Source organism: Globicephala melas, chromosome 10, assembly GCF_963455315.2.
Source record: "Globicephala melas chromosome 10, mGloMel1.2, whole genome shotgun sequence".
Lineage (NCBI taxonomy): Eukaryota > Metazoa > Chordata > Mammalia > Artiodactyla > Delphinidae > Globicephala > Globicephala melas.
This window is the reverse complement of record NC_083323.1, coordinates 47,185,547-47,211,866: the sequence shown is the minus strand read 5'-3', so window position 1 is coordinate 47,211,866 and position 26,320 is coordinate 47,185,547. Positions and strand designations below refer to the sequence as shown.

General features: G+C 38.9%; 1 protein-coding gene and 1 pseudogene across 2 annotated transcripts in view; one reads left to right on the top strand and one right to left on the bottom strand.

Annotated features, from left to right (window-relative positions):
* Window positions 1-17,751, top strand: part of LYZ (lysozyme) — a 60,335-nt gene extending 42,584 nt beyond the window's left edge. For both annotated transcript variants that reach the window (XM_030866318.3, XM_060306871.2), the window contains exons 2-7: window positions 5,928-5,977; window positions 9,340-9,466; window positions 11,947-12,286; window positions 13,519-13,683; window positions 16,005-16,083; window positions 17,396-17,751. In XM_030866318.3, coding sequence (XP_030722178.2) covers window positions 5,949-5,977; window positions 9,340-9,466; window positions 11,947-12,286; window positions 13,519-13,683; window positions 16,005-16,083; window positions 17,396-17,462 — 807 coding nt within the window. In that variant the 5' untranslated portion in view covers window positions 5,928-5,948 and the 3' untranslated portion in view covers window positions 17,463-17,751. The remainder of the gene's footprint in view (window positions 1-5,927; window positions 5,978-9,339; window positions 9,467-11,946; window positions 12,287-13,518; window positions 13,684-16,004; window positions 16,084-17,395) is intronic.
* On the bottom strand, window positions 1,443-3,822 carry LOC115858761 (cytochrome b-c1 complex subunit Rieske, mitochondrial pseudogene; annotated as a pseudogene).
* Window positions 17,752-26,320: the final 8,569 nt, after the last annotated feature.

The window sequence follows — 26,320 nt, the reverse complement described above, 5'->3', positions numbered from 1 at the left end:
ACTGCCAAAACAAACAAGCAAGCAAATAAAAAAACAAAATATAATTGTTTCATATCTCTTGCTCAGAATATTCCAGTTTCAACATTACCTTCAGCAATGATTATTAACACATTTAGGTGTTTTTCCCTTTAAGAATAGGTAAATAATAATTAAAGCTTTTGACATTCTTCTGAGAAAAACGTACATATACACATACACACAATAAAATCTTATACAACTTCAGAGGTTTTGCAACACCCCTGAAGCCCAACCACAGATCTAGGAATTCCTCACCCAGCCTATACAATTTACAAATTGAATCTCCTTTGAATAGCATAAAAGGTCTTTTGCTTACCTAGCCAAACTCTTTACTTCCACTCCCCACTTCAAAAGGAATTTCCAGAACATACTATGTTCTCTCTTATACCTTTTTTTAAAATAATCTTTTAACTTTAGAATAGTTTGAGATTTACATAAAAATTGCTAAGATAGTACATATAGTTTCTGTATTGCCCAAACCCAATTTCCCCTATTTTTAACATCTTACCTCAGCGTAGTACATTTGTTACAATTAATGAACCAATATCTAAAAGTTATTAGTAAATAAAGTTCATACTTTATTCAGATTTCCTTAGTTTTTACCAAATGTCCTTTTTCTGTTCTAGGATCCTATCTAGAGTACCACATCACATTTAGTTGCTAGGTCCTTTTGGCTCCTTTTAGCTCTAATAATTTCTCAGACTTTGCTTGTTTTTGATGACCTTGACAGTTTTGAGGGGCACTGATGGGGTATTTTGTAGAATGACGCTTAACTGGGATTTGTCTGATGTTTTTCTCATGACTAGGCAAGGATTATGTGTTTTGGGGAGGGAGACCACAGATACCAGTTTCATCACATGGTATCTAGGATACATACTATCAACATAACTTATTACTGTTGATATTAACCTTGATCCACTGGCTGAAGTAGCATTTGTCAGGTTTCTCTGCAGTAAAATTACTCTTTTTGCTCCTTTCCATGCTATATTCTTGGGAAGAAAGTCACTATGCACAGCCCACACTTAAGGAGTGGTTAGTTACACTCCACTTTCTTGAGGGCAGAGTATCTACATAAATTTTTTGGAATACTTTGGCATGGGAGATTTGTCTATTCTCCCTTTCCTTTGTTTTTTTCTTTTTTTCTCTCCATACACCAGTCTGTAATTTTTGATTAGAATTAACTATCAAAGACACTGCACCTTTGAAGTCTTTGAGCATAACAGTGTTTAACAGTGGCTTTATTAGGTGAATGCTTGAAAGTATTCAACATGAAATTCAATTTACTTCACATGTTTGCAAACACATTATTAGCAATTCTTAAATATTTCAAATCAACTAATTTGAAGTGCAGAAGGCTTGTTCTCAAATAACTCTTCTGAGGTGACACAAAGACTGAAAGAAGCCTATGACTTGAGTCCAGGTCTCTAATCAACAATCACTATATCATCACTGGTGAACTCATATGAGGGAACTTCAAGGTTGAGAGGTGCAGACCCCTTCCTGATCCTGCCAGATGCATCATAGTGTGACCCACGGCAAGGGCAATAATAACCACCAAAATCTCCTGCATTTGCAATGGGTACACAACCAAGATGAGTGCAAACACCTATCAAGACAAACCATTCAGGTTTCTTTACTCGTTCTAAATCATGCTGTGAGTCCCTCAACTGAAGTCCTTCAACTGCAGCTTTCTGGTCAGTTTCCTTCTTGGTTCTGTGGCGCACAAACAGGCGTTGGCCTCTCCATTTGAAAGCCATGTTCTTGCCCTCTGGAATATCGGGTAACTTGATTCCGGTTTTGGACATGGCCAACACATCAGCAGAAGCACTCATGCTGGAAACGAACTGAGAAACGACATTCTTGGCAGCATACGCGACACCCACGGTAGTTGTTGCAGTTACCAAATAGGAGAAACCTTTTGTAGCCTCACTGCTCTCTTTTGAAGACTTTGTACTATCTAACACTTGAGCACGACGATAGTCAGAGAAGTCAGGCACTTGGACGTTCGTATGGGAATATCGAACAGAAGCAGGGACATTGAGGCCCACGGAGGCGACAAAAAGCTGGCCTGCGTGGCCTGACCACTCGGCGACTCCCAGCACAGGAAGGACTGCTTCACGTCCAGCACTGGCGACTCCGAGGTGGCGGGCACCGTGGCCTGCACTAGTGGCCGACAGGACGGGCGCAAAAGGGCCCTGAGCGGGTGGCGACCAACAACATGGTGACAGCAGCTCCCTCCCTTTCCTTTGTTTTTAAAATTGTTTTACCTCCATCTGAAATGATGAAATAACAAAACACTCCCAGAATTTCCATGGCTAAACACACGATTTACTTCTTGTTCATGCCACAATCATCTATCATAGTTCAGCAAGTGGTTCTGTTCCACACAGTCACTCAGGCACCTGGGCTGACAGAGGTTTTACCAACAGGTAGCTAAACCTTCTGGCACATACAACTTCACCAGCTGCCAAGGCAGATAGAAAAGTACTGGAGTGTTTTGCACTAGCACTTAAATGTTACAGTTTAGAAGTGACTCATTATTTCTACCCATAGCTCATTGGCCAGAATTAGTTACATAGCTCTTCCTAAATTCAAGGGATTAGGGGAGTATAATCCTCCCCTCTGCCTGGAAGGAAGAGAACCAGACATGGGAAGTTCCTATCACAAGTCTCCTACCCCAATTGCCCACCAAACAAAATCCTATTCTCCCTCCAACTCTCATCCAGCTGAAATGCTGTGAAGCCTTCACTGTCTCTTCCCCACTGACTTCAGGTCCCCTCTGTGCTCCATCAGCCCTCTGTGCAGACCAACAATAAAGCAACTATATATTGGATTGTAATTGTTGGTTTGCATGTCCTGTAGAGGAAAACAGTCATGCCTTTTCACCTTGGTATCCTCAGCATTAACATGGTGCCTCTAACATAGAAAGTATTCAATCAATCAACTTTTATTATTTATTGAATTAGTTAATGGACAAATTCCTAAACTTACAACCAAATGTACACAGAACCTTCTTCCATAATACAATTATTCATGTATAATTTCTTGACAATTGAAGTAGAAATTTTTTTCCCTTACTATAGTGAAGCGTTGAATAATACCTTCAAAAATTTTTACATATATTGGCATGAGGAATCCTGTGTCTCAAACATATTGTCTTATTTCTAATTTATTCCAGAGGCCTGAGTTAACTCTTTATAAAAAAATGATTCTTTCTTTAAAATTCTAGGTTACCTTTTTGTAATTGTTTTCTCATGTTGGAGAAGCACATCCTTATGTAGTTTGTAGTTGTTTTTTATTTGTAAGTTTGTATTATTTCCTTGCATCATTTGTAATGTCAAAACACTGTGGGGGTTTTTTTTTTGTGTGTGGTTTTTTTTTTTTAAACACTGTTTTAACACAGGTAGTCAAGAGAGAAGAATAACACCTTAATTGAAGGTGGAATGCATTTTTTATACAGGGAATTTACCAGTTTTGTTGAATGTCTACACATGAGTGTGCTTCTTTCTGAGATGGCAGAGGAGAAATCTTAAAGGAGCATAAGTCCTCAAAGAGCTCATCATGATGAATATGAGGACAATATGACAGCAAACCACAGAATAGACAATAAAGCCATAGATTACATGTGATTGACATATGTGTGTTATAAACTCTGAGTCCTCTGAGTTCAGGGTTGGCATGCTCTGGATGCAAAGTAGGTTGGAGGGGAGAAAAACTGGACATAAGGGGACTACTTAGAAAGCCATGTCAGTAGTCCTGTCACAAAATTCAGATCTAAACTAGATTTCACATACCAGAGTACATTGAGCATATTTGACTTGCAGTGAATTGAATTTCTTACATGAGGAAGATATTTTAAGTATAGTTTTTCTGTATTTAGGTTTATTTTATTCCCATTATTTTTCACAAAAATTAGTAGTCATGTGTGTATGTATATCTATAAACTTTTCCATTTTAGAAGATAGTATTCTTATGAGGAAACTGAAAATTATCTTAAGTTCCTAGATGTTAAAACATCCATTCATTTTTTTTTTTAGCAGGTTAGAGTTTACCATTCTATATTTGTATAGTATTTCTAATTTACTAAGTTACTCTTTAATTGAAAATCATTATGAATCGGCAGTCAAAGAAACTATTTTCCAAAATAAATGTGTAAGGCACTGATAACTAGCCCTCATCATCTTTGGGTCAGGTCATTGTGAGACCTGTGTGTAAATGGTGCTATGTTTGTGAGTTCAGTTCCTTTCTGACTGAGTTGGAAATAGACCACTCCTATGCCAGCAAACCAGCCACTTCACAGAGGTATGATATTGACCTGAGAGATGGGGGATTGAGATGGGGGATTGGGGTGAGAAAATGTGTGGCTGCATCTTAAACAACTTAGAGTGATGTCAAAGGAAGAACAGCACCATCTTCAATTAAATGTGTACATATAAATTGTTGTTAATAAGAAGTTAAGCATATTATCTTATTTACTTGCTAAGGGTAGCAATAAAATGTTTGTTTGTCGAGAGGGGGGAAAATACAACCCAAATACATGACCTTATTCCCCTATTTACAACAATTTCTTCTCTCCTCCCCCAACATTTTGTGATGTTACCAGAGCTAATGTACGGATTGAAATCATTGTTTTCTAGTTCAATGAAAGAAGTTTAATGATTATGCAGTTGCACTGGCACAAATAAAAAGATCAAACAAACCTGAAACCCAAAAGTCATACTTAATAGAGAAATGAAATCAGAATACTCTTCTGGAAAGAGGAAACTAAAGTGGGAGCATTTTCATCTCTTTGTAAACAAGACTGTTTTAACACATGTTTGAAAAGTCAGTTACCTATTTCATTATAATTTCTCAATGATGAATGCCCAATTGTGTAAACTGAGAAAGGATTTTGTAACCTGACCGATTGTGGGAAGGCAAGTATTTGTTCATAATGTGAAAAGGGGCAGGGAAAAAAAAAAGGAGGAAGTGAAGTGAGATCCAGCCTAAATTCTGATTGCATAATGATAACAGAAGTAATAGTACAAAGGAAGTATTCACAAAGAAATCAAAAGCTTGCCACAATTATCAGTTGTTCACATATCAAGAATATTGATTTTTAAATAGTCTCTTAACTGTTCCATGGCATTGCCTGGTGTTAGATCAACCTCTTAGAGAAAAATCACACTTTTAAAATAAATACATAAAATGGGTTTGCACAACTATATCGGGAGCTAAAATCAGACAAGAAGTAGACAAAGGAGTTATAGTGTATCAAAGGGTGAGAATTGGGTCGCGGTAGAATTTCTTCCCATTCACTTCAACTTTTACAAGTAATGTGGTAAACTGAAAAGGTCATGGAACTGACCTGAATCCAAATCCCAGCTCTTCCACTCACTAGCTATATGTCTTTGGGCAAGAGACTTTTCTTCTCTGGGACATATATTTTTTCATCTGTAAAATAGATATAATACCTATCTTTAAGACCCCTGTAAGAATTATAAGTAATGTTTATTAAGTGGTTAACACTTCATAAGCATTTGATAAACAAAAGCTAGTATTATTTACCTTTCCTTTTCCCCTGTATCTCGAACTCGTCTGGATAATCTCTAATCCTGATTATTCAAACCTCCTAAATATCTCTGAAACACTCCCAGTTCTCTACCCACCCCCACCTTTGTCTGCCATCTGGACTCCTTGCCAGTTTTCTAGCAGCAATCCCTGAATCCAATCTAGAGTGTTTTGTTTCGTTAAGATTTTGATCCAGTTACTCTCCAGTTTAATACTCATGAATAGTTTCCCATTGTCTTTGGGATTAAGCGCTAAATCTCACAGTTTTGGGGATTAAGCTTCCAGGTCTGGTCCTGCTCACCCCTCCAACTTTCTCTTTGCCACCAGATATCCTAACATTTCTTTCGTTGTCTACATAGTACACTGAGGAAACAGCAGGAATGAAGACAGAGAAGAGAGTGAGTACGTGGCAAGTATCAGGAATGGTAAAGTCTCCTCTATGACTAGCAGTAAAGTACATGGCAGATTACTAGGCTAGTAGTATTTTTTAGGCTTAATGATCAATTGATGGGTCAGTAACTTGTGGCTCTGTGCTAGAGCACAGTAACTAGAGACTCTTACAGCACAGTATTGCTACCATAGTAGAAATAATTTCTCTTGTGTATGTTAAATAGTATTATTTTTTCTTGTTATGAACCAATTACCTGACTCAAAACACAAAAACAGCAAGACCATAGAGAAAATCAAGTACAAAAGTTAGATGATTTCTGGAGTTTGGATGGTGTCAGGGAACACAGGAAATTATCTTGTTTGATCTATTTTGCAAAGAGTGGGAACTGAAATTACAGGGATATCGAGAGCTAAAAGAAGAGAAAATGGTCACTAATCCTTGAGGAAAAAAATACAGTGGTCTGGATTAGGCAAACCCAAACCATTTACCATTTTTCAATGACCCATATACCTGAGGGGCCAACAAAATGCCACCTTTGGATTGGGGTCAAGCACTGCTCCTAAGTCAGGGAGTGTCCCCACAGGGAGCCACTCTGACCTGTGGCCAGGCTGCTGGACTTGCTGGGAGCAGCTGTGTGCTGGTCCTGTTTCACAAGGCTGTTACACGCCACATTAGTTGAAGAAGAATTTACTCCACCTTAACCTTTCAACATGTGGGCTCCCCCAGAGAGCCCTGCGGTGTTCCCCGCCACAGCCCTCCCAACTGCCCCACCCCTCCAAATTCTCCTAGCAGCCATGCTGCCACAGCAGAGATGAGACTAGGTCCTCTGCACCCCTGAGCCAAACTACACAAGGACGGCATCAGCTGGAGAATGCAGTGAGTGCAGCTGCCCTGACCGTGGTCTTCCAGGGTCCATAATGGCTTCAAGAAAATGACACTGCTTCACTAACAAGTGATTATTTATACCTTTTGACAAAACTCATGCCAATGCCTCTTTTCATTAATACAGACAATTTTGATTTATCAGTGTCAGTACAAACACTGCACACACACTCACAGATGAGTATAATTTGATGGTATAATTTGGTTGTATTTCTATTCTTAAGTTTTTTGGTTTCCTTGGAGTTGATAATTGCCTTACTTTTCTGTTTGCTTAGTTTTCCATGTATTTATTCATGTATTAATTCATTACCCAAAGTCTCAGCCAGAGTTGTCAAACTCCCTTCAATAGGTTCAGACATTCCAGGCCATCTCTTCTGGTTTTCCCTAGGGAGTCCACAGGGACACTTCTCCCTTCATCTCTATAATTTCCCTTCTCCTCTTTCCTGTATTAGAACCCTGTTTCCTAGAACCCACATCTTCTATCTTATTTGCTCCTTTTACTTTTTATTTATTTATTTATTTTTTGGCAGCACTGCACAGCTTGTGGGATCTTAGTTCCCCAACCAGGGATTGAACCCGGGCCCCGACAATGAATGCACCAAGTCCTAAGCACTGGATTGCCAGGGAATTCCCAAGAATACATCATTTTGCAATTTCTAGAGACATATGCCTTTTTATAGTACAATTTTTTTAAAGTGGCAAAAAGAACATGTTATTGACAGACCCAAATACCTTTAGTTTCTCTGTAATAAGAAGTCAAAAGCAGATAACCTTAACCTATGTTTGGCAATTAATGTTTCAGTATTTTCTCTTATTTGGAAATTATCTAGATATTCAATGAATATCCATCATATACAGTTAGGGTTACGAATAGATTTTGGAAACTATTTTTAAGCAGACATATTTTATAGAACATAATGATTGTTGCAAAATTCATTTACAAACTTTTCTCCCACTTACATCCATTTAATTCATGTGTTCTTAACAATTATTCTTGAGTTGCCGTGAAAATTTCATGAGATATGAAAAGTTAACCATCATTTTAAGTTATTTTTGTTGTTGACAAACTAGGCAAGTAGCAAAAATCACAGAAGCAAAGACCCCAAACATTTAAACATGGCTTTTTTTCCCCTACCACGTTGACATACATGAAGAAAATCGTTTCTGTTGTAACTTTATTTCCTTAGGCTAAATTTATGATTTTATAATCTCAGGCATCTAGTAGAGATAACATAAACTTACTTGACTAGTCTTAATTTATATAAGTGCCTGTATTTTCTTTAAGCCAATTAAATAGAGCTCTTTCACAAGTTTTTAGGAATACTATCCAGAGGGAAAAAAAATCTCACATATACATAACATACATATATAGATATACATAGACACATAGACAGATGCAAACAGAGATCTTATAGATTTCATTTAAAAATTTTAGCCACATATCAGGTACAGTAGTACAAAACTCACTAGCTTATAAAAGAATAGTTGGGGGCTTCCCTGGTGGCACAGTGGTTGAGAGTCCGCCTGCCGATGCAGGGGACACGGGCTCGTGCCCCGGTCCGGGAAGATCCCACATGCCACGGAGCAGCTGGGCCCATGAGCCACGGCCGCTGAGCCTGCGCGTCCGGAGCCTGTGCTCCGCAACAGTGAGAGGCCCGCATACCGCAAAAGAAAAGAATAGTTGGATCTAAATGGTGTTTCTGGCAGATTGAACAAGTTAAGTTTACCTGCTCAGATGGCTGAAGCTTTTACCAATATTTGTGGAAAAGACTTTTAAGAATTTTACTTTTCTTTAATACATGATCTTATGGAGGCTGTGGACAAAATTTGGGGCAAGGGAGCTTATGGAAATATAAAATAGCAGTTTCTTTTTAAAACTCTCTCTCTCTTTTTTTTTCCAGTCCCATGGTTGCTTTAGCCAACAATTATCTTTATTTTTTAATTTTTAATAAATGCATTTATTTATTTATTTTTGGCTGCATTGGGTCTTTGTTGCTGTGCACGGGCTTTCTCTAGTTGCAGCTAGCAGGGGCTACTCTTCGTTGAGGTGCGCGGGCTTCTCATTGTGGTGGCTTCTCTTGTTGCGGAGCATGGCCTCTAGGCTTTTGTAGTTGTGGCACGTGGGCTCAGTAGTTGTGGCTCACGGGCTCTAGACCGCAGGCTCAGTAGTTGTGACGCACAGCCTTAGTTGCTCGTGGCATGTGGGATCTTCCCAGACCAGGGCTCAAACCTTTGTCCCTTGCATTGGCAGGTGGATTCTTAACCATTGTCCCACCAGGGAAGTTCCAACAATTATCTCTTTGGATGCTTACATTTCAAAGATATAGTAAGATCAATATTTCCAACGGACTGAGAAAGGATTGTAGGTTTCATCTAAGAAGGAACTCGGGCATATTTGCCTACTATCAGAAATCTAGGATAATTACTGTAATGTTTCTCTTTTGTTTAACAATAAGATAGGATAGTTCAGTGATTTTTTTTTTTTTTTTTTTTTGTAGTGCCGGCCCAAGATACGGGGAAGGTCTGGACCTGGTGGGGTCTGCTTACAGAGTAAGGGACAATAAATCAACTCTTCCTGTGTATTTTCTGAACCTTCAAAGCTATTTCCTGGCTATCAATATTTACGTAAGTTGTACACCTGCTTGAGTACCACCTGCACTTCTTGACATTTGTTCTCTGATCTTCCCCTCCTAATCTTGTTAAGGAAGTGTTTTGTTTTTTCTCACACTAGCCAACGTATTCCTCTGTATCTCTCTTCTTCCTTCCTTCCTTCCTTCCTTCCTTCCTTCCTTCCTTCCTTCCTTCCTTCCTTCCTTTCTTTCTTCCTTCCTTCCTTCCTTCCTTCCCTCCTTCCTTCCTTTCTTCAATCTTATCTTCCCATAGGTACCAGTAGGACATCTGTTTAAGATGAGAGCTCTCTTAAAAATCCTTTCAGATGTAAAAGTCCAAATCTTTAATATACCTATTTCAACTGTGACTCCAAACCGGTAAATCTTTTTTTTTTTTTGCGGTACGCGGGCCTCTCACTGTTGTGGCCTCTCCCGTTGTGGAGCACAGGCTCCGGACGTGTAGGCTCAGCGGCCATGGCTCACGGGCCCAGCCGCTCCGTGGCATGTGGGATTCTCCCGGACCAGGGCACGAACCCGTGTCCCCTGCATCGGCAGGCGGACTCTCAACCACTGCGCCACCAGGGAAGCCCTCTTTTATGTCTTAAAACCAATTTCAAGGCTTAACCATGGACACAAAATGTGTCCCCTAAGAAATGTAACCCTCTCAAGATGCAGAGCCACTCCAGAGGTAGCCTAAGAAAGCAAAGACCTTCATTGTCACAGGTGTCAGAGAAACATCTATCTCCCACAAAGTGAGACACCTGAAATCACTGACCTACTTATCTGTGTTACCAGAAAGGGGATACTGGGATGAGAATTTTTCCCTCACAAACAAGGCAATGAAGGTAGAGGCGATAAAGGCCCCTTATGGACTGAGACCCTTTACTAAGACAGACTCCCCTGAGAGCCAGCATGGTTCGACAAAGAGAATGTTGCCTGTCACTTCATGTCTTAGGCTCTTAGCTGGCTGACTAGCTGCTGATGCAAGCCTGACAGACAGTCTGCACCCCCAAAGTGGCAGAAACCAGAGGGAATATTCTCACCGGTTACAAAGCCAAGTTCTCAGTACATAAAATGAGACAAAAGGAGATTCTCATCTTACGGTTTTTCATCCTTATGACAAATGACACAAAAGACAGAGACACAGGAAAACATGACTCTTTCTGGGGGGCTAAGAATCAACACCCATATGTGTTGATTACCAACAACAAAATCACAAAAGTCATGGTTCAAGATCTATCTTCACAAATGTTTTTCTCATGCCACTGTGCATTTGGAAAGGAAGGGACAAGGAGAAATGTTTATCCTCCTCTCTTGACTGTCCACTACAGACAGAGATTTGGGAGACTGACATGGTAAGAATTCTTACCTTCTGCTGGTCTGTTGTCAGTTATCCCATATCTAAACTACAGTCTCTAGGGAGAGTAGAGTGTTCCAGCCTTTTACTGTCCCATCACCAGAAACTGTACAGGAGGAAAAATTTGTTTCCTTTTACCCTTTGAGGTTTTTGGCTGGGGCTGTGGAACAAAAGACAGATTAACAAGAGAACAAGTTTATTAATATATATATCTCATATATACTTATAAGAAATGCAGGGATGAGTAACTCAAAGAGGTGGCTAGAACTTGGACTTACATATCCTCTTAACCAAAGAACAATATATTTTTAGAGGAGCAACAAGCACTAGGCTTCCAAGGGTGGCAAATTGTGGGACGATCAATATATAAGAAACCAATGGAAGATAATAGCTAGTCAGTAGATGTTGTTTTGTAGAGTCCTCTGGTGCTGTCTTGGGGCTAAGTGTCTAGGGTTGTAGGTGATTAATTTCTGCACAAATTTATGTTCTGCTTTCAAGAAAATAGGGGGAGGACAGAGAACTTTTCTTGGATCTGCTTCTTTTCAATTGCCTTCAGCTCAAAATCATTCTCATGCCAAAGGGCAAGATTTTTTGGTGACATATTCTGGTATTCTTCTGTAGGTTTTGCTATAAAGTTCCCTTGCTTTGTAATGACCCTTTATGTTCTAACATGGAAATGTGAAGTAAGGCATTGTCAGAAAGGAGTTAGGAATGTTGTTGACATGAGACTTATTTATAATAGTAAACATTGGTTTATAAATTAAGAGTTTACAAAAAAAAAAAAAAAAATTAAGAGTTTACAATAGTAACCAAAGAAGTTAGTATAGGAATCTGGCTGAGCAGCATGGTGTTGTGCTATGTAACTATCAAAACAACAGAGTGTCGTGTTCTTTTGTGGAAATTATATAAAGTAATTTTAAGTGAAAAAGATGAAGACAACATAGTGAAGGCACATAAAACAATTTAATGAAAATGAATATTAATCAAAGATTGGAGCTCATTTGCAGTTACGTAAAATGTTCAGTTTTTTTCCTTTATAGTTGCTGAAATTCATGATAAAATAGGAGGAAGTTCCTCTTTTGGCAATAGTGCTAATCCCAATTCTTCTTGAGCAATGTCATTTCATTATTTTCTTGCAGGTCATCCTTAGGACCTCAGAATATCCCTCTTCAAACCTAAGGAAGAAAACTTTTAAAGACAGTGGACCAATAAACGGTTCCTGTTTTCCACCTGTCTCAAAGGGTGGAGCTGCCAGACCACTCGGAGAAGAAGGAAGTGAAAAGACGCTAAATACCAGGGCCAGCTCACCCTGGCCAGCCTGGAGGTCTGGCTTCTCAGTCAGCATGAAGGCTGTCCTTATTCTGGGGCTTCTCCTCCTTTCTGTCGCTGTCCAGGGCAAGACCTTTGAGAGGTGTGAGCTTGCCAGAACTATGAAAAGACTTGGATTGGATGGCTATAGGGGAGTCAGCCTGGCAAACTGTAAGTTAACTCTTCTTCATCCGTCCAAATAGTTAGCCAGGTGTGGAACAGATACTCATAGAGGATGAAGAATAAGAAAGGGACTTTGAGTGAATGGACTTTTTTATTCCTTTGATGGTTTGTACACTTAAAATGGTTAAGAACATCAACTTGTTCCTTTAGAATCAGATGTACCAGGTGAAGGATTGAGGCATGGGAGGACCAAATTCTGTACCATTTTAAGCATGCCAGGACCCGTTGTACGCTTCTAGTGCCACTAAATTTGCCCGCTGGCACATGTAAGCTGACTCAAAGATTCATTTGTGCACCGAGGATATGTCTATCAAGCCCTTGGTGTTGGACTCCAGCCATTTCCAATTTGGAACTTGGGTTCTGCAAGCCTGAGTAATGTAGTATTTTTTTCATTTTTAATCCCCCTACCATGATGTTGGGTTTTTAACAGCAAAGTTTTTAAAAAATTACATTGAATTCTTAAAACAGGGACAGTAGGAACCTATTTCCCCTCAGTCAATATCTATATAAGGATTCCTGAAATGCAGCATGAAATGACATTTTATTCTTACTCTAGTTGATTATTTTTCATTTTCTTCCACAGAATTCAAGATGTGCCCTAAGTAAAAGTTACTTTATATTTTAGTCCATATCTGCCAATGTAATCACTGAATTTTTCAGATTGAATTCAGACATTTCCCCTCCATAACTATTTTTGAATGAATGAGCAAATGGCTAGATGGGTGGATGGATGACACAGTCTTTCCTATTCTATGACTCCTGTTGTCTGGATTCTAATTTGATATCCAAATTCATCTTTAGGTATCATAAGAAATTTTCTTTCTCCCAGAAAATCCTTATTTTTCCTAATAAAAAGCATTAGCATATGCATCTGCTGCTAATTACCAAACCCACTCAAACATCTCTGTTGATTTTCCTATTCTAGGCTGAATCTTACCCGAGGGATGGGAGCAGGGGAAGGGTAATAGCAATGGAAGAAACAGCTATTTTAATATTTTAAAAAATATGTTACCTTGTTTCATTAGTATTACCAAATGATTTGCTAACAAAAGAATTCTAAGGGCCCTTTAACACCAAAGTGTTAAAATATTTTACAAGTAAACTACATCTTTATAAAGTCGTTAGTAAAATAGAATTAGTTAAATAGAACTATATAATTATGCTATGAACTATAAATCATATGGTGTTGCTGTTTATTACTTAAAATACGTTTTTTTCAGGGATGTGTTTGGCCAAATGGGAAAGCAATTATAACACACAAGCTACAAACTACAATCCTGGAAGCCGAAGCACTGACTATGGGATATTTCAAATCAATAGCCGCTACTGGTGTAATGATGGCAAAACCCCAAGAGCACATAACGCCTGTGGCATTCCCTGCAGTGGTAAGACAAGATAATGTTGAGTGATGGCACAGGATCCATCTGGTTATACTTACAAGAATAGAGATTCAATACAAATGAAAAGGTCTTGAAGGGTTCATCAGGGACCTAGAAAAACTCCACCTTAACTTCTAGAAACTCTTTATTATTCTCATAATTCCTTAAGGAAGAAATTAAAGAGCTGGTATCATAAAAGTTTGCTGTTTTCTAACATACAAAAGCTTCTGGAATGACATCACTTTATTATAACTGGACTTGTTGATGCTTTGTAAAGAACAATGCCAATTGGACATATGTACACTACCAAATGTAAAATAGATAGCTAGTGGGAAGCAGCCACATAGTACAGGGAGATCAACTTAGTGCTTTGTGACCACCTAGAGGGGTGGGATAGGGAGGGTGGCAGGGAGACGCAAGAGAGAGGGGATATGGGGATATATGTATACGTATAGCTGATTCACCTTGTTATACAGCAGAAACTAACACACCATTGTAAAGCAATTATACTCCAGTAAAGATGTTAAAAAAATAAATAAATAAAATAAAATTTTAAAAAAAGGAAAAAAAAAGAACAATGCCATTCCTCCTACTTACCTTGTTTGGGGAGGTTTAGGGATAATTTGGTGTGTGGTCATTTTTTTTTTTAATCTACTCTCCTTTATTGGAAAATGAAAGGATTAGTAGTTAACCAAAGGGGAGGAATATGTGTGGTCCTTTTAAAAAAATTGTTTTTACTTTTTATTTATTATGAAATGTTTTAAATATATGGAAAATTAGAAACATTAGTATATTAGTATAATAAACATCAATATGCTCATCATGTACTTTAACAGTAAAACATTTTGTCATATTTACTTCTTTTATGTATATATTTTTTATATATATATATATTTTTTTTTTGCTGAGTGATTTTAAAGTGAATTAGAAACATTATGACATTTCATTTCTAAATTCTTTAGTTTGCATCTCCAAAAAATATAGTTCCTATATAAACATTGTTATTCTAACAAGTTAATTTACGGATTTGTTTAATTGGGGTGAAACAAATATTCTATTCAGTTCCTTTTTTTTTTTTTTGATTTTATTTATTTATTTATTATTTTTGGCTGTGTTGGGTCTTCGTGTCTGTGCGTGGGCTTTCTCTAGTTGCGGGGAGCGGGGGCCACTCTTCGTCGCGGTACGCGGGCCTCTCACTGTCGCAGCCTCTCTTGTTGTGGAGCACAAGCTCCAGACGCGCAGGCTCAGTAGCTGTGGCTCACAGGCTCAGTTGCTCCGCGGCATGCGGGATCTTCCCAGACCAGGGCTCGAACCCGTGTTCCCTGCATTGGCAGGCAGATTCTCAACCACTGCGTCACCAGGGAAGCCCTTTTCAGTTCCTTTTAAAAGAGAGATAACATGTGGAATCTTTGGTACATAAAATACTGGAGAAGTATCACAAAATTGATATTGTTAATTTTTAAATATTAAAAGAGAAGATTCGTCTTAGAATATTCTTTTGTATCCAGTTAATTTATTTAAAAAAATATTCTGTATTATATAATAATCTGTGGTCATTGAAAAAACATTCTTACTACCCAGAGATGTATGACCACTGGAAACTTTTGGTATACATATATTCTTTGAGGATATGTATCACTTACATATATGAATGTAAAGCTATGTTATACACATATGTACACACATACAAACATGTAAGCAATGTGTGTTTCAACAAAAATGAAATTGTACTATATTTACTGCTTTACAATTTGCTCTTTATTACACAAAATTATTTTTGTCAACAAATACCAATCTTTATTATTTTTTAAAGATGAATAGAATTCCACTTTATAAATATTCTGTAATTTATCAATCCAACTCTTAATGTTAAGCACTTAGGCTGTTTCCATTTTCCCCTATTATTAATTGCTATGAAACACCTTGTACATACATCTTTGGGTACATCTCTTATTATTTCTTTAGGGTGAATTTCCAGTAGTAGAATTGCTGAGCAAAAAAGTGCTAGACCGGTTTCTACTTGTTGGTTTGTTTCTGTTTTGGTTTGTTTTTTACAGTGCCTAGTAAAAAGAGAACCTTCTATCACATTAGTGAATAATTCCAGAGCTTCCAATGACTTTGGTAAATGAGAAACAGAATGGTTTATTTCATGCCAAATGGGATGGAATGAAGAAAGAGTTTTCCCCCCACATTCACAGATACATGGACTCTTAAAAAATAATTTTAGTTGTTCTTTTCTCAGCCTAAGAGAATGAAGCTGGCTGAACCTAAACTTAAAATGAAATTTCTATGAGCATTGTTTCCATTTCTCACCACTTCTTTTTCAGTGTTGCTGAAAGATGACATCACTGAAGCTGTAAGATGTGCAAAGAGGGTTGTCAGTGATCCACAAGGCATTAGAGCATGGTATGCTTTTTTTGTCCCTTCCAGTTTTATTGAGATGTAATTGACATACAGCACTGTATAAGTTTAAAGTGTACAGCATAATGATTTGACTTACATACATCATGAAATGATTATCATAATAAGTTTAGTGAACATCCATTATCTCATATGGATACAAAATTAAAGAAATAGAAGAAAAAATTTGTGTGTGTGATGCAAAGTCTCAGGATTTATTCTCTCAACAACTTTCGTATATAACATACAGCAGTGTTAAATATATATATCATGTTGTACATTATATCTTTAGTACTTATCACTGGAAGTTTGTAGTACCTTTGACTGCCTTCATCCAATCCCCTCCCCTCACACCACCCACAACCTCCACCTCTGGTAACCACAAATCCAACCTCTTTTTCTATGAGTTTGTTTGTATGTTCGTTTCTCTGTGTTTGCAGTATAATGGACCTACAACACTATGTTAGTTCCTGTTACAGAGCATGCTATGTGTTAATCATTAAAGGGGAGAGCTGTTTTACCCTACTGTTATGAGAGAAGTGAGGGAATATTTCCAAAGACCAACGTATGCTACTGAGAACTGAAAATTGCAGCTTTAGGTATATATGCTAAACAACGTATCACATAGAAACCATCTACGTTAACTGATTCAGAATCTTATACTTTTACTCCTCAAATTTTTTTTAGGGGATTTCTAGAGTTTTTTTCTTTTTAAAAAATATTTATTTATTTATTATTTTTGGCTGCATCGGGTCCTCGTGGCAGCTCACGGGCTCTTCGTTGCCGTGCGCGGACTTCTCTCTAGTTTTGGCGCACGGGCTTCAGAGCACATGGGCTCTCTAGCTGTGGTGCTCGGGCTCAGTAGTTGTGCCATGCGGGCTTAGTTGCCCCGCGGCATGCGGGATCTTACTTCCCTGACCAGAGTTCGAACCCGCATCCCCGGCATTAGAAGGCGGATTCTCAACCACTGTACCACCAGGGAAGTCCCAATTTCTAGAGTTTTTAAGATTTTCCCCACCTTTGAACTCCTTGTCATATCTTGAAATTATTTTTGTAATTAAGTAAATGTGGAATGTACTTTGCAGTTGTGGACTACACGGGACTCAACATTCTTCTTCAGCATTCTGTGCTCTAGTGAAGGCTTGGGGAGAGACAGGAAGTACTTGGTATACATATCTCCATTTAATACTTGGATTGATCTGTAGCCTGTATTTCAGTATTGATAAACTATTTTGTTCTCCCAAAGGATTTGAAGTATGTGTATTACAATGAAGGTATGTTTTAACCTTATTACCATGTGTTTCATCTTTCTCTGCAGGGTGGCATGGAAAAGTCACTGTCAAAACCAAGATCTCAGGACATATGTTCAGGGTTGCGGAGTGTAACTGTGGAGTTTTCTTTCTTCAGCTCATTGTCTCTTTTTCACATTAAGGAAGTAATAGTTGAGCGAAAGGTCATACTACCATTCTTTCAAATAAATAATGTTTTTACAGAAGCAGGAGCATATGGTCTTTCTTCTAAGAGGCTTAATGTTTACCTCATGTGTTTATTGTTTTATATTAGGCCTACAATATTTTTTGGTTTGCTAATAGAACTAATGCTGGTGAATATTTGTCTAAAATCTTAATTATCAAATATATGTCCAGTACATTCAGTTCTTAATCAAAGAAATAACCCAGACTTAATTTTGAATGATATAAGTACTCCCCAGTATGCAATAAAAATATAACCAAAGAATATGTTTAAACAAATTGATCTTAGGCAAAATCCCACTTGTGTAGGCATGTGACACCTTCATCTGTTCTGTCATCTCCCAAAACAGTAAAAGATAACCACTCTTTGTTGGGCAATATAAAATTTTAAAAAGAGCAGAGTGCCAAGTGGCTAAAAATAAAAACAGCCTGAATTAAGAATTTTGTTTCCATAAAGTGTGACCTTTGATTTGAATGTTTTCTTAGAAATGTTGCATTTACACAGCTTTAAATATAAACTCACAATTTATATATCAATCTATCTTATCCCTTTTAAAGAACTCATTTATGCGTCTTGCTGGTCATGAAGGAATATAAAGAGGGATTAGATGACCTGTTGCTTTTCCTTAATTTTATTAAGTTAGATTCATGCATTATGACAAATTCAGAGGCAGGTGAGTTTTCAAGTATTGAAATAATTGCTAATTAACCACAGGTGTGAAATTCTGCATGCTGTAAAACATACAAACATTTTCATTAAAAGATTTGCAATTCATACCTTGTCTCTTTGTTTAGAGCCCTTTAGTATCTCTGAAGAAATACATATGTATATATTTGGAAAAAAATGATCTGACACTTAGTGTTTCCTACATCCTCACCTGTACCGAAACAGCTGGATATTGCTGGAAAAATCCAAAAACATGCTGACAGATGTCACTTTTTTTTTTTTTTTTTTTGGCCGTGCTGCGCGGCTTGTGGGATCTTAGTTCCCTGACCAGGGATTGAACCCGCACGCTCAGCAGTGAAAGTGTGGAGTCTTAACCACTGGACTGTCAGGGAATTCCCCTCACTTTTTCACTGTTGTGGCCTCTCCCGTTGCGGAGCACAGGCTCCGGACGCGCAGGCTCAGCGGCCATGGCTCACGGGCCCAGCCGCTCCGCGGCATGTGGGATCTTCCCAGACTGGGGCACGAACCCGTGTCCCCTGCCTCGGCAGGCAGACCCTCAACCACTGCGCCACTAGGGAAGCCCTCCCCTCGCTTTAAATTCATAACCACAAATCTCAAATGGGCCTTCAAGTCTGCCTGGTCATCTTAGTCACTTCTCTGCAATCCTTCTGTGTTGGTGTCCCCACTCTCCAAAATGACTATCACTATTTACTTCTCTCATTTCAAAGTCCCAGCACACACGCCCAGCCACTGGCCTTCCACACTCTCTGCTGTCAGTAGAGGACCTGGCCTCATATTACACTGAGAGAATAGACACAACCTTAGACAAAATTCTCCCCCTCCTCACCACCATTAACAGAGGTCACATCTTTCCCTGGGCCCATCAAACCCCTTTATTACTAGGATGAAGGGCCTCTGTTCCTGCCAATGGCAGTGTCTCCACATGCAATCGTCATCGAAGCCCTCTCACTGCTCCAATTTAGGCGGTTTCCTGCATCCTGAGTTTCTCCCTCTTTGCTGGATCACCCCCGTCACTGTACAAACTGCCCTGGTAACCTTCCATCTTACAAAGAACTCTCTGTATTCTCTACATGACCCTCCAACTACAGCATCATTCTCTGCTTCCTTTTACAGCAGCACTTGTGGGATGAGATATATCTATATTTACCAGCTCCACGTCCTCACCTCCCTTTCTCTTTTCAACTCGTCTTCATCTGACTGCTATCCTCACTCAGCTGAAAACTGCTCCAACATGACTCCTTTTATGATGCCTTGGGGCCAGTTCTAGTGATCACTTGTTTTCTGTTCATCTTACTTGATCTCTCAGCAGCATTTGTCATACTTCTAGTTTCTTCCTCAGCTTCTTCTCATTTACATCCTGCCTCATTGATGGCTCCTTCTCAGTCCTTCTTGGCTGGCTGTTTTTCTGCTGTTTGATTTTTAACTGTGGGAGTGCCCCGGGCTCAAGCCTATAACCATTTGATAGACATGTTTTACTTCCTCATTTATTTGTCTCTTCTTGCTGAATTATAACTTTCAAAAGAATAAGAGTTTTTCCCACTTTTTAAAGACATTGACATCATCTCAATCTTTCCCAAAATTTGCAAGTACAGCCTTTTATGTTTTCTGACAGTTTGAGAATACACTGTCAACATGGTGCCCAGTGGCTCTGAATCCTTCTGTGTGTAATTCCTACATAACCTCAAAACATCATCCAAATCAGGAGGTTAACACTGACAAATTAGGACCACCTAATCATCAGATCCTATTCAATTTCATCAACTGTCCCCATAGGTCCTTCTTAATTAAAAGGTATAATTCAGAATCATGTGTTATGTTTGGTTGTTATGTGTTTCAGTTTCCTTCAATCTAGATCACTTCTTCACTTTTTTTCTTGACTTTGCTGACTTTAACCCTTTTGAAGACCACAAACCAGCTATGTTGTAAAATGACCTAAGATTTTTCTGATATTCTCTTGATTAGATTAGGTTATGCATCTTTGGCAGGGATAACACAGAAGTGATTGTGCTTTTCTCGTTGGATCCTTTCAGGTGACATGCAGTTTTTAAATATTCTGTTACTGATGGTGTTCACATTCATCATTTGAATAAGGTGATGTCTGCAAGTCACCTCCACTGTGAAGTATTTGGGAGAGGGTAAGGTACTTTGAGAAATTTTGTTCCTCATCAAAATGTCAATGTACGCATTTACTTATTATATCAGTATGGACCCCTGGCTTCCTACTTTATTCAAATTATAATGAGTCATAATCCATTACTATCATTTATTTTGATGTTCACATTGTCCCTGATTTGGCCACTAGAGCCTCTGCAAGCTAGTTTCTGTGTCATTTTGACATGTCCCCATCATTCTTTGTGCACTTTTTTGTTTTCTGGCATAAGATATTCTAAGGCTCACCTTGTTCTTTTCCTGCTTCAGCCTGGAATCAGCCATTTCTCCAAAGAGCCCTTCTTCCTCATAGTGGATAACGGTATTTAAAAAATAAGCTCTGGGCACTAGAGTGTCATTGTTCCCAGGCCCCATCAATGGCCAGGGCTAGAGGATATGTGTATTGACATAATATTTATCTATTTAAATTGAATTTGTATAATACCTCCAATTCCAATCCCACACCACAAGGTTAATTCTAGTTTTTTCCTTTTTCATGTTGGTAACTCCCTTCTATGACAGTGAGAAACCTGGCACCCATTGTCCTTCATATCCTGAAAACGTATCCTTAGCACATGCATATATTTGATCAATTTGCCTGTATGTAACCAATCTCCCAACACTGCCACACCATGGAATACATGCTCTCCACTCAGGCTTTGATACCCCTCATTGGGCCACCCCTACTTCCACATCTGGACACCTTCTTTACTGTGTTACATGTGTTACTCTGACACACCATGCTGGGCCACTGTCCTTACAGGAGGAAGAGCAGAAATGTTTTACTCTTGTTTACACCCATATTCCAAACACCTAGAACAGTGCCTATAACATGATACGTGCTCAATAAATATCCACTGATTGAATCTCTCCGATTATTTAGTATATTCCCCCATGCTGGGCATTCTGAGATTTTTCTTTTCTTTTTTTAAAAATTAATTTATTTTATTTTATTTATTTTTGGCTATGTTGGGTCTTCGTTGCTGCGTGTGGGCTTTCTCTAGTTGTGGCGAGCGGGGGCTACTCTTCATTGAGGAGCACGGGCTTCTCATTGCAGTGGCTTCTCTTGTTGCGGAGCACAGGCTCTAGGCGTGTGGGCTTCAGTAGTTGTGGTGCGTGGGCTCAGTAGTTGTGGCTCGTGGGCTCTAGAGTGCAGGCTCAGTAGTTGTGGCACACGGGCTTGGTTGCTTCGTGGCCTGTGGGATCTTCCCAGACCAGGGCTCGAACCCGTGTCCCCTGCATTGGCAGGCGGATGCTTAACCACTGCGCCACCAGGGAAGTCCCTCTGAGATTTTTCTTACTCTCTGATCCCACATGATTCCAGTACAGCAGCTTCTGGGGTTCCAAGGGTCAGGTCTCAAATCTATGTGACCAGCCATGAGAGGACAGCAGAGGGCCCCAATACAGGTGCAGCCTCAGGCTTCAAGATTCTGGGGCCATTTTGATATGAATAAACAAAAAAGAATATGGGTTTATTCATATCAGGATTTCCAGAGGTGTATGAAGAATGAATCAAGGTAGGGGAGAGAGGCTTGAAGAGTGACAGCTCAGATGCAGAGATAGGATATATCCAAGAAGCACCAGGACAGACCCATAACAATGGCTGACTGAAGAAATAATCAGAGATTAGCAAAAGTTGGCTTAAGAGGGAAAGCAATAGTTTTTGGCGATTCTGCTTATTGATAAATCTGTCTTACTTATACCTGTTATATTAATACAATCAAGTTCCCAAACCAAATTTCAACCCTTATTCTGAGAATGAAGTAAAAAATCAATATCAAAGTTTGACCATTTTTAAAAGAAATTCAATTCCTATGTTGCTTAGTTTCACCTCAGGATATTATTTGAAATGCAGAGTGATACTCCAGATGATAACGGGGCTCTTCATGTAGCACTAATTGTAACTAAGCCCTGAGCACATTTCTTGCACTTGTATATAGCGGACTTATTTAAAAAATATTTTCTTAGAAGTTGCTAAAGGGAATTACTAAAAGTTACAATCATGAGTGACTAATGTCATAGACATAGTGTTTTTCAATTAAATGCACGTCTTTTATGCAAATTATATTTTGAATCATTTTAAATTTTAACAAGGTTATAAATTCTCAATGTTTACAGAGTCAGATAGTTCTACAAGGTTTGTTTTGAAAGATGTAACTCCCCCTTCACATGCACAATTTTCTACTCTTTTAGCTTAATGTTAAGAATTTTAGGGAGTTCCAAATGGTTAGGATTTGGCACTTTCACTGCTGTGGCCCGGGTTCAATCCCTGATTGGAGAACTGAGATCCCACAAGCTGTGTGGCATGACCAAAAAAAAAAAGAATTTTATATTTACTCCCATGCTTTTAAGTATTAGGCTTGTATTGCTCCTTCTGGATTTTTCCATTTTAAGATATTGATTCCCACTATGCAAGTTAAGGATTAAGTTCTATTTTCTCCTCCATCTCTATCATACATGGCACCTTTCCCTAAAACCCATCCTTCCAGTGTAATTACATATATATTTTTAGATCAATACTCAGTATTTACATAGCCATAAATACAATTACTTTCTTCTCTTATGCAAGAGTTTATTTTCCCTAGAGCTAATACCTGCATGATTTTTAAATTGGCTTAGCTTTCTTTGTTTCTATCATTAGTTCAATTCCCAAACTCTAGGTCTTTTTTTTCTTTATTGAGGTATAGTTGATGTACAATATTATATGTTTCAGGTGTACACCATAGTGATTCACAATTTTTAAAGGTTATATTTTATTTATAGTTATTATAAAATATTAACTATGTTCCCTGTATTGTACAATATATCCTTGTAGCTTATTTATTTAGGCCACACTGCACGGCTTGCAGGACCTTAGTTCCCCTGCCAGGGATGGAACCTGTGCCCCCTGCAGTGGAAACACAGAGTCGGAACCACTGGACTGCCAGGGAATTCCCAGCTTATTTATTTTATACATAGTAGTTTGTACCTCTAAATCCCCACTGCTATCTAGGTCTTCTATTTAAATCTCCTCTCAGGTCTTCAGACACAGCTAGAATTTCATCAGTCTCATCTTTCTCCAAGTTTTTTCATTTCTGCTATCACAGTTTTAATTTCCAACAGCTGTTTTTCGTTCTCTGAATATATATTCTTTTGTTTCCTTGTTTTGTGTCACGTTTGCTATTTCTTATTTTATCTGGATATCGTAATAATAATACTTCGGGTTTGTTTTGGTTTTAGTTGACTTCTCCATGTTTCCTCTAATCTGCCATTTTGCTTGTTTACTTTGGATTATATCTTTCATACTAGAGGCATTTCTCTGTTATTTGGTAATTCTTGGTTATCTACTTATATTTAGGATTGGGGAACTAAAAAAGTAATTTGAAGTTCCAAGGGCCTATGTGGATTTGACCATGTGTACTTCACTGAAGGATGACCAAGTTGGTTGAATCAGTTTCATTGGGGCTCCTTAGATCTCTCCTCTTAGACTGGTCACATTCCTCAGAGAAGCCTATCCCTATTCTCTACTAGGAAAAAAAAAAAAAAGTCTGGCTGCCAGTATTTTAAGAGTTAAGTGCGATGAAGGTCTTAGTACCCGGCATGTGTTTGGCTAATCTACCTATTTTCTGTAGGGTATTCCTCCCTCAATTCTGTCTGGTGATCCTCAATGCAGAGACCCTGCTTTACCATTGTTCTATCCCTTGGGGATAAGCAAGGGGTAATTGCTGGGCTGTAAGGACCTGAATATTTCTTAAACAGAATCTCAACCAGTCTTTTTTTGCTAGCTCTTCTCCTCCTCCTCCCTTCCCTTATTTCCAGAGATCCCTACAACCACAAATTCTTGAGATTCGGGGGGTTTCTGCAGTGTGAACTGAATAGCTTATTGTCTCTGACTACTCAGCTCTTAGGACTGCTGTATACCACTTGCCTTTTGTATTCCAAGTTTCAAGATTTTGTTTCTGCCTTCTCTCCCATTCTCCCCACCCTTTCTAAAAGGTTTATGCCTTTTTGAAAATCTCTTTACTTATTTCAAAGGAGTTTTGAAAGGAAGCAAAAGATGTGTGTTCAATCTGCTATCTTTCCCTCAAAGTTCCCAATGTGTTTTAACGTATTAATTTCATTTTATTAAATGTTAAAATGTTATTTTGCTTTAAAAATACTTAGGGTTAGGTTTCCCTGGTGGTGCAGTGGTTAAGAATCCGCCTGCCCATCCGCCACGGGTTCAAGCCCTGGTCCAGGAAGATCCCACATGCTGTGGAGCAACTAAGCCCGTGTGCCACAACTAGTGAAACTGAGTGCCACAACTACTGAAGCCTTTACGCCTAGAGCCTATGTTCCGCAACAAGAGAAGCCACGGCAATGAGAAGCCCACGTAAGGGAGACTAGCCCCCGCTTGCCACAGCTAGAGAAAGCCTGTGCACAGCAACAAAGACCCAACACAGCTAAAAATAAACAAATAAAATGAATAAATTCATTAAAAAAAAAACTTAGGGTAACACTTTGGGCAAAGAATTAAAAAATTCGTTGAGAAACAGGGGGAAAGCAGAAATACGAAAGCTGGAGAAATAATTACAAAGGGCAAATTTGTGCTCCAGAGATCATGTTCTGAAAGCGGAAATGGAGGAGAGGGTACAGGTGAAACTGCACCTCACATTGGGACTTGAACCCAGCCTAAACCCAGATTAGGACTTGAACCTACGCGACTGGGACTCAAACCCGGCCAAAACCCACGGTCTTCCAACTGATCACACACCTGGTTCTTGAGGTCTCATGGCAGAAAGAATTTAGTGAAAGACAAAGCGATAGGTAAATAGGGGATTTATTTAGAGAGAAACACACTCCACAGACAGAGTGTGGGCCATCTCAGAAGGCAAGAGCAGCACCAGGGTTTGGGCTTGTCAGTTTTTATAGGGGTGGGTAATTTCATAGGCTAATAAGTGGCAGGAGTATTCCAGCTATTTCAGGAAGGGGCGGGGATTTCCAGAATTGGGCCACTGCCCACTTTTTGATCCTTATGGTTGGCCTTGGAACAGTCATGGTGCCTGTGGGTGTGTCATTTAGCTTGCTGATGAGTTACAGTGAGTGTATACTGAGGCTCAAGGTCTAGTGGAAGTCGACTTGTCTGCCATCTTGGATCCATTTGGTTCTAATCAGTTTATGTCATGTCATTCTTTCAAAGGTTGTGCCCTGCCCCCTGCACTCCTGTTTCACAGGGGACAAACAATCCTATACTGTGGTATGAAGGATGTTGTATGACAGCGGACTTTAACAGATCTCACTGATTTCAACCACCTTTGGAAAAAGAGCCTCAAGTCTTCTTAACTTCTCCATTTTTCATTTATTTACTAGTCAACAAACATTGATGACTAGAAATGTTTACTAGGGCCTAAGAACATTAAGGGGTATAAGATACGATTACTACCCTTGTGGAGTTCACAAATAACTCATATATAAACTTGTTAAGTGTTTCAATCCCTTAGGCACCATGGAAACAGAAAGGACAGTGTGACTATAAACCACCCGGAAATCAGCTGCCAGAGAGATAGGAGAAAAACCAAGAGAATGTATTTTATAAAAGGAGGCAGTAGATAGCAGAGTCAAATCCTGCCAAGAAGCTAAGGGCGTTAAAAGTGGATGTTGGATTTACTGATAAAGTCAGTAACTGGTCAGAGAGGTTTCTGTGAAGGTGAATGAAATTCAGGTTCAAATTTGACTTTGAAAGATAAAACAGAGTGTTTTGCAGGATTACATATGTGTTTGGTTGGTTTTTAACAGGAAAGATTAAAGTTTGTTTAACTCTTCTTAAGGGAAAAAGCCTAAGAAGAAAAGTTGGAGGTACAGGGCAGAATGGAGACGGTTGATGGGGCAAAATCCTCAATAAAGTGAAAAAGAATGAGATCAAGAACACTGACTGAAGGACTGATTTTAAACTGGAAGACAGACACAGTTTTGAGGG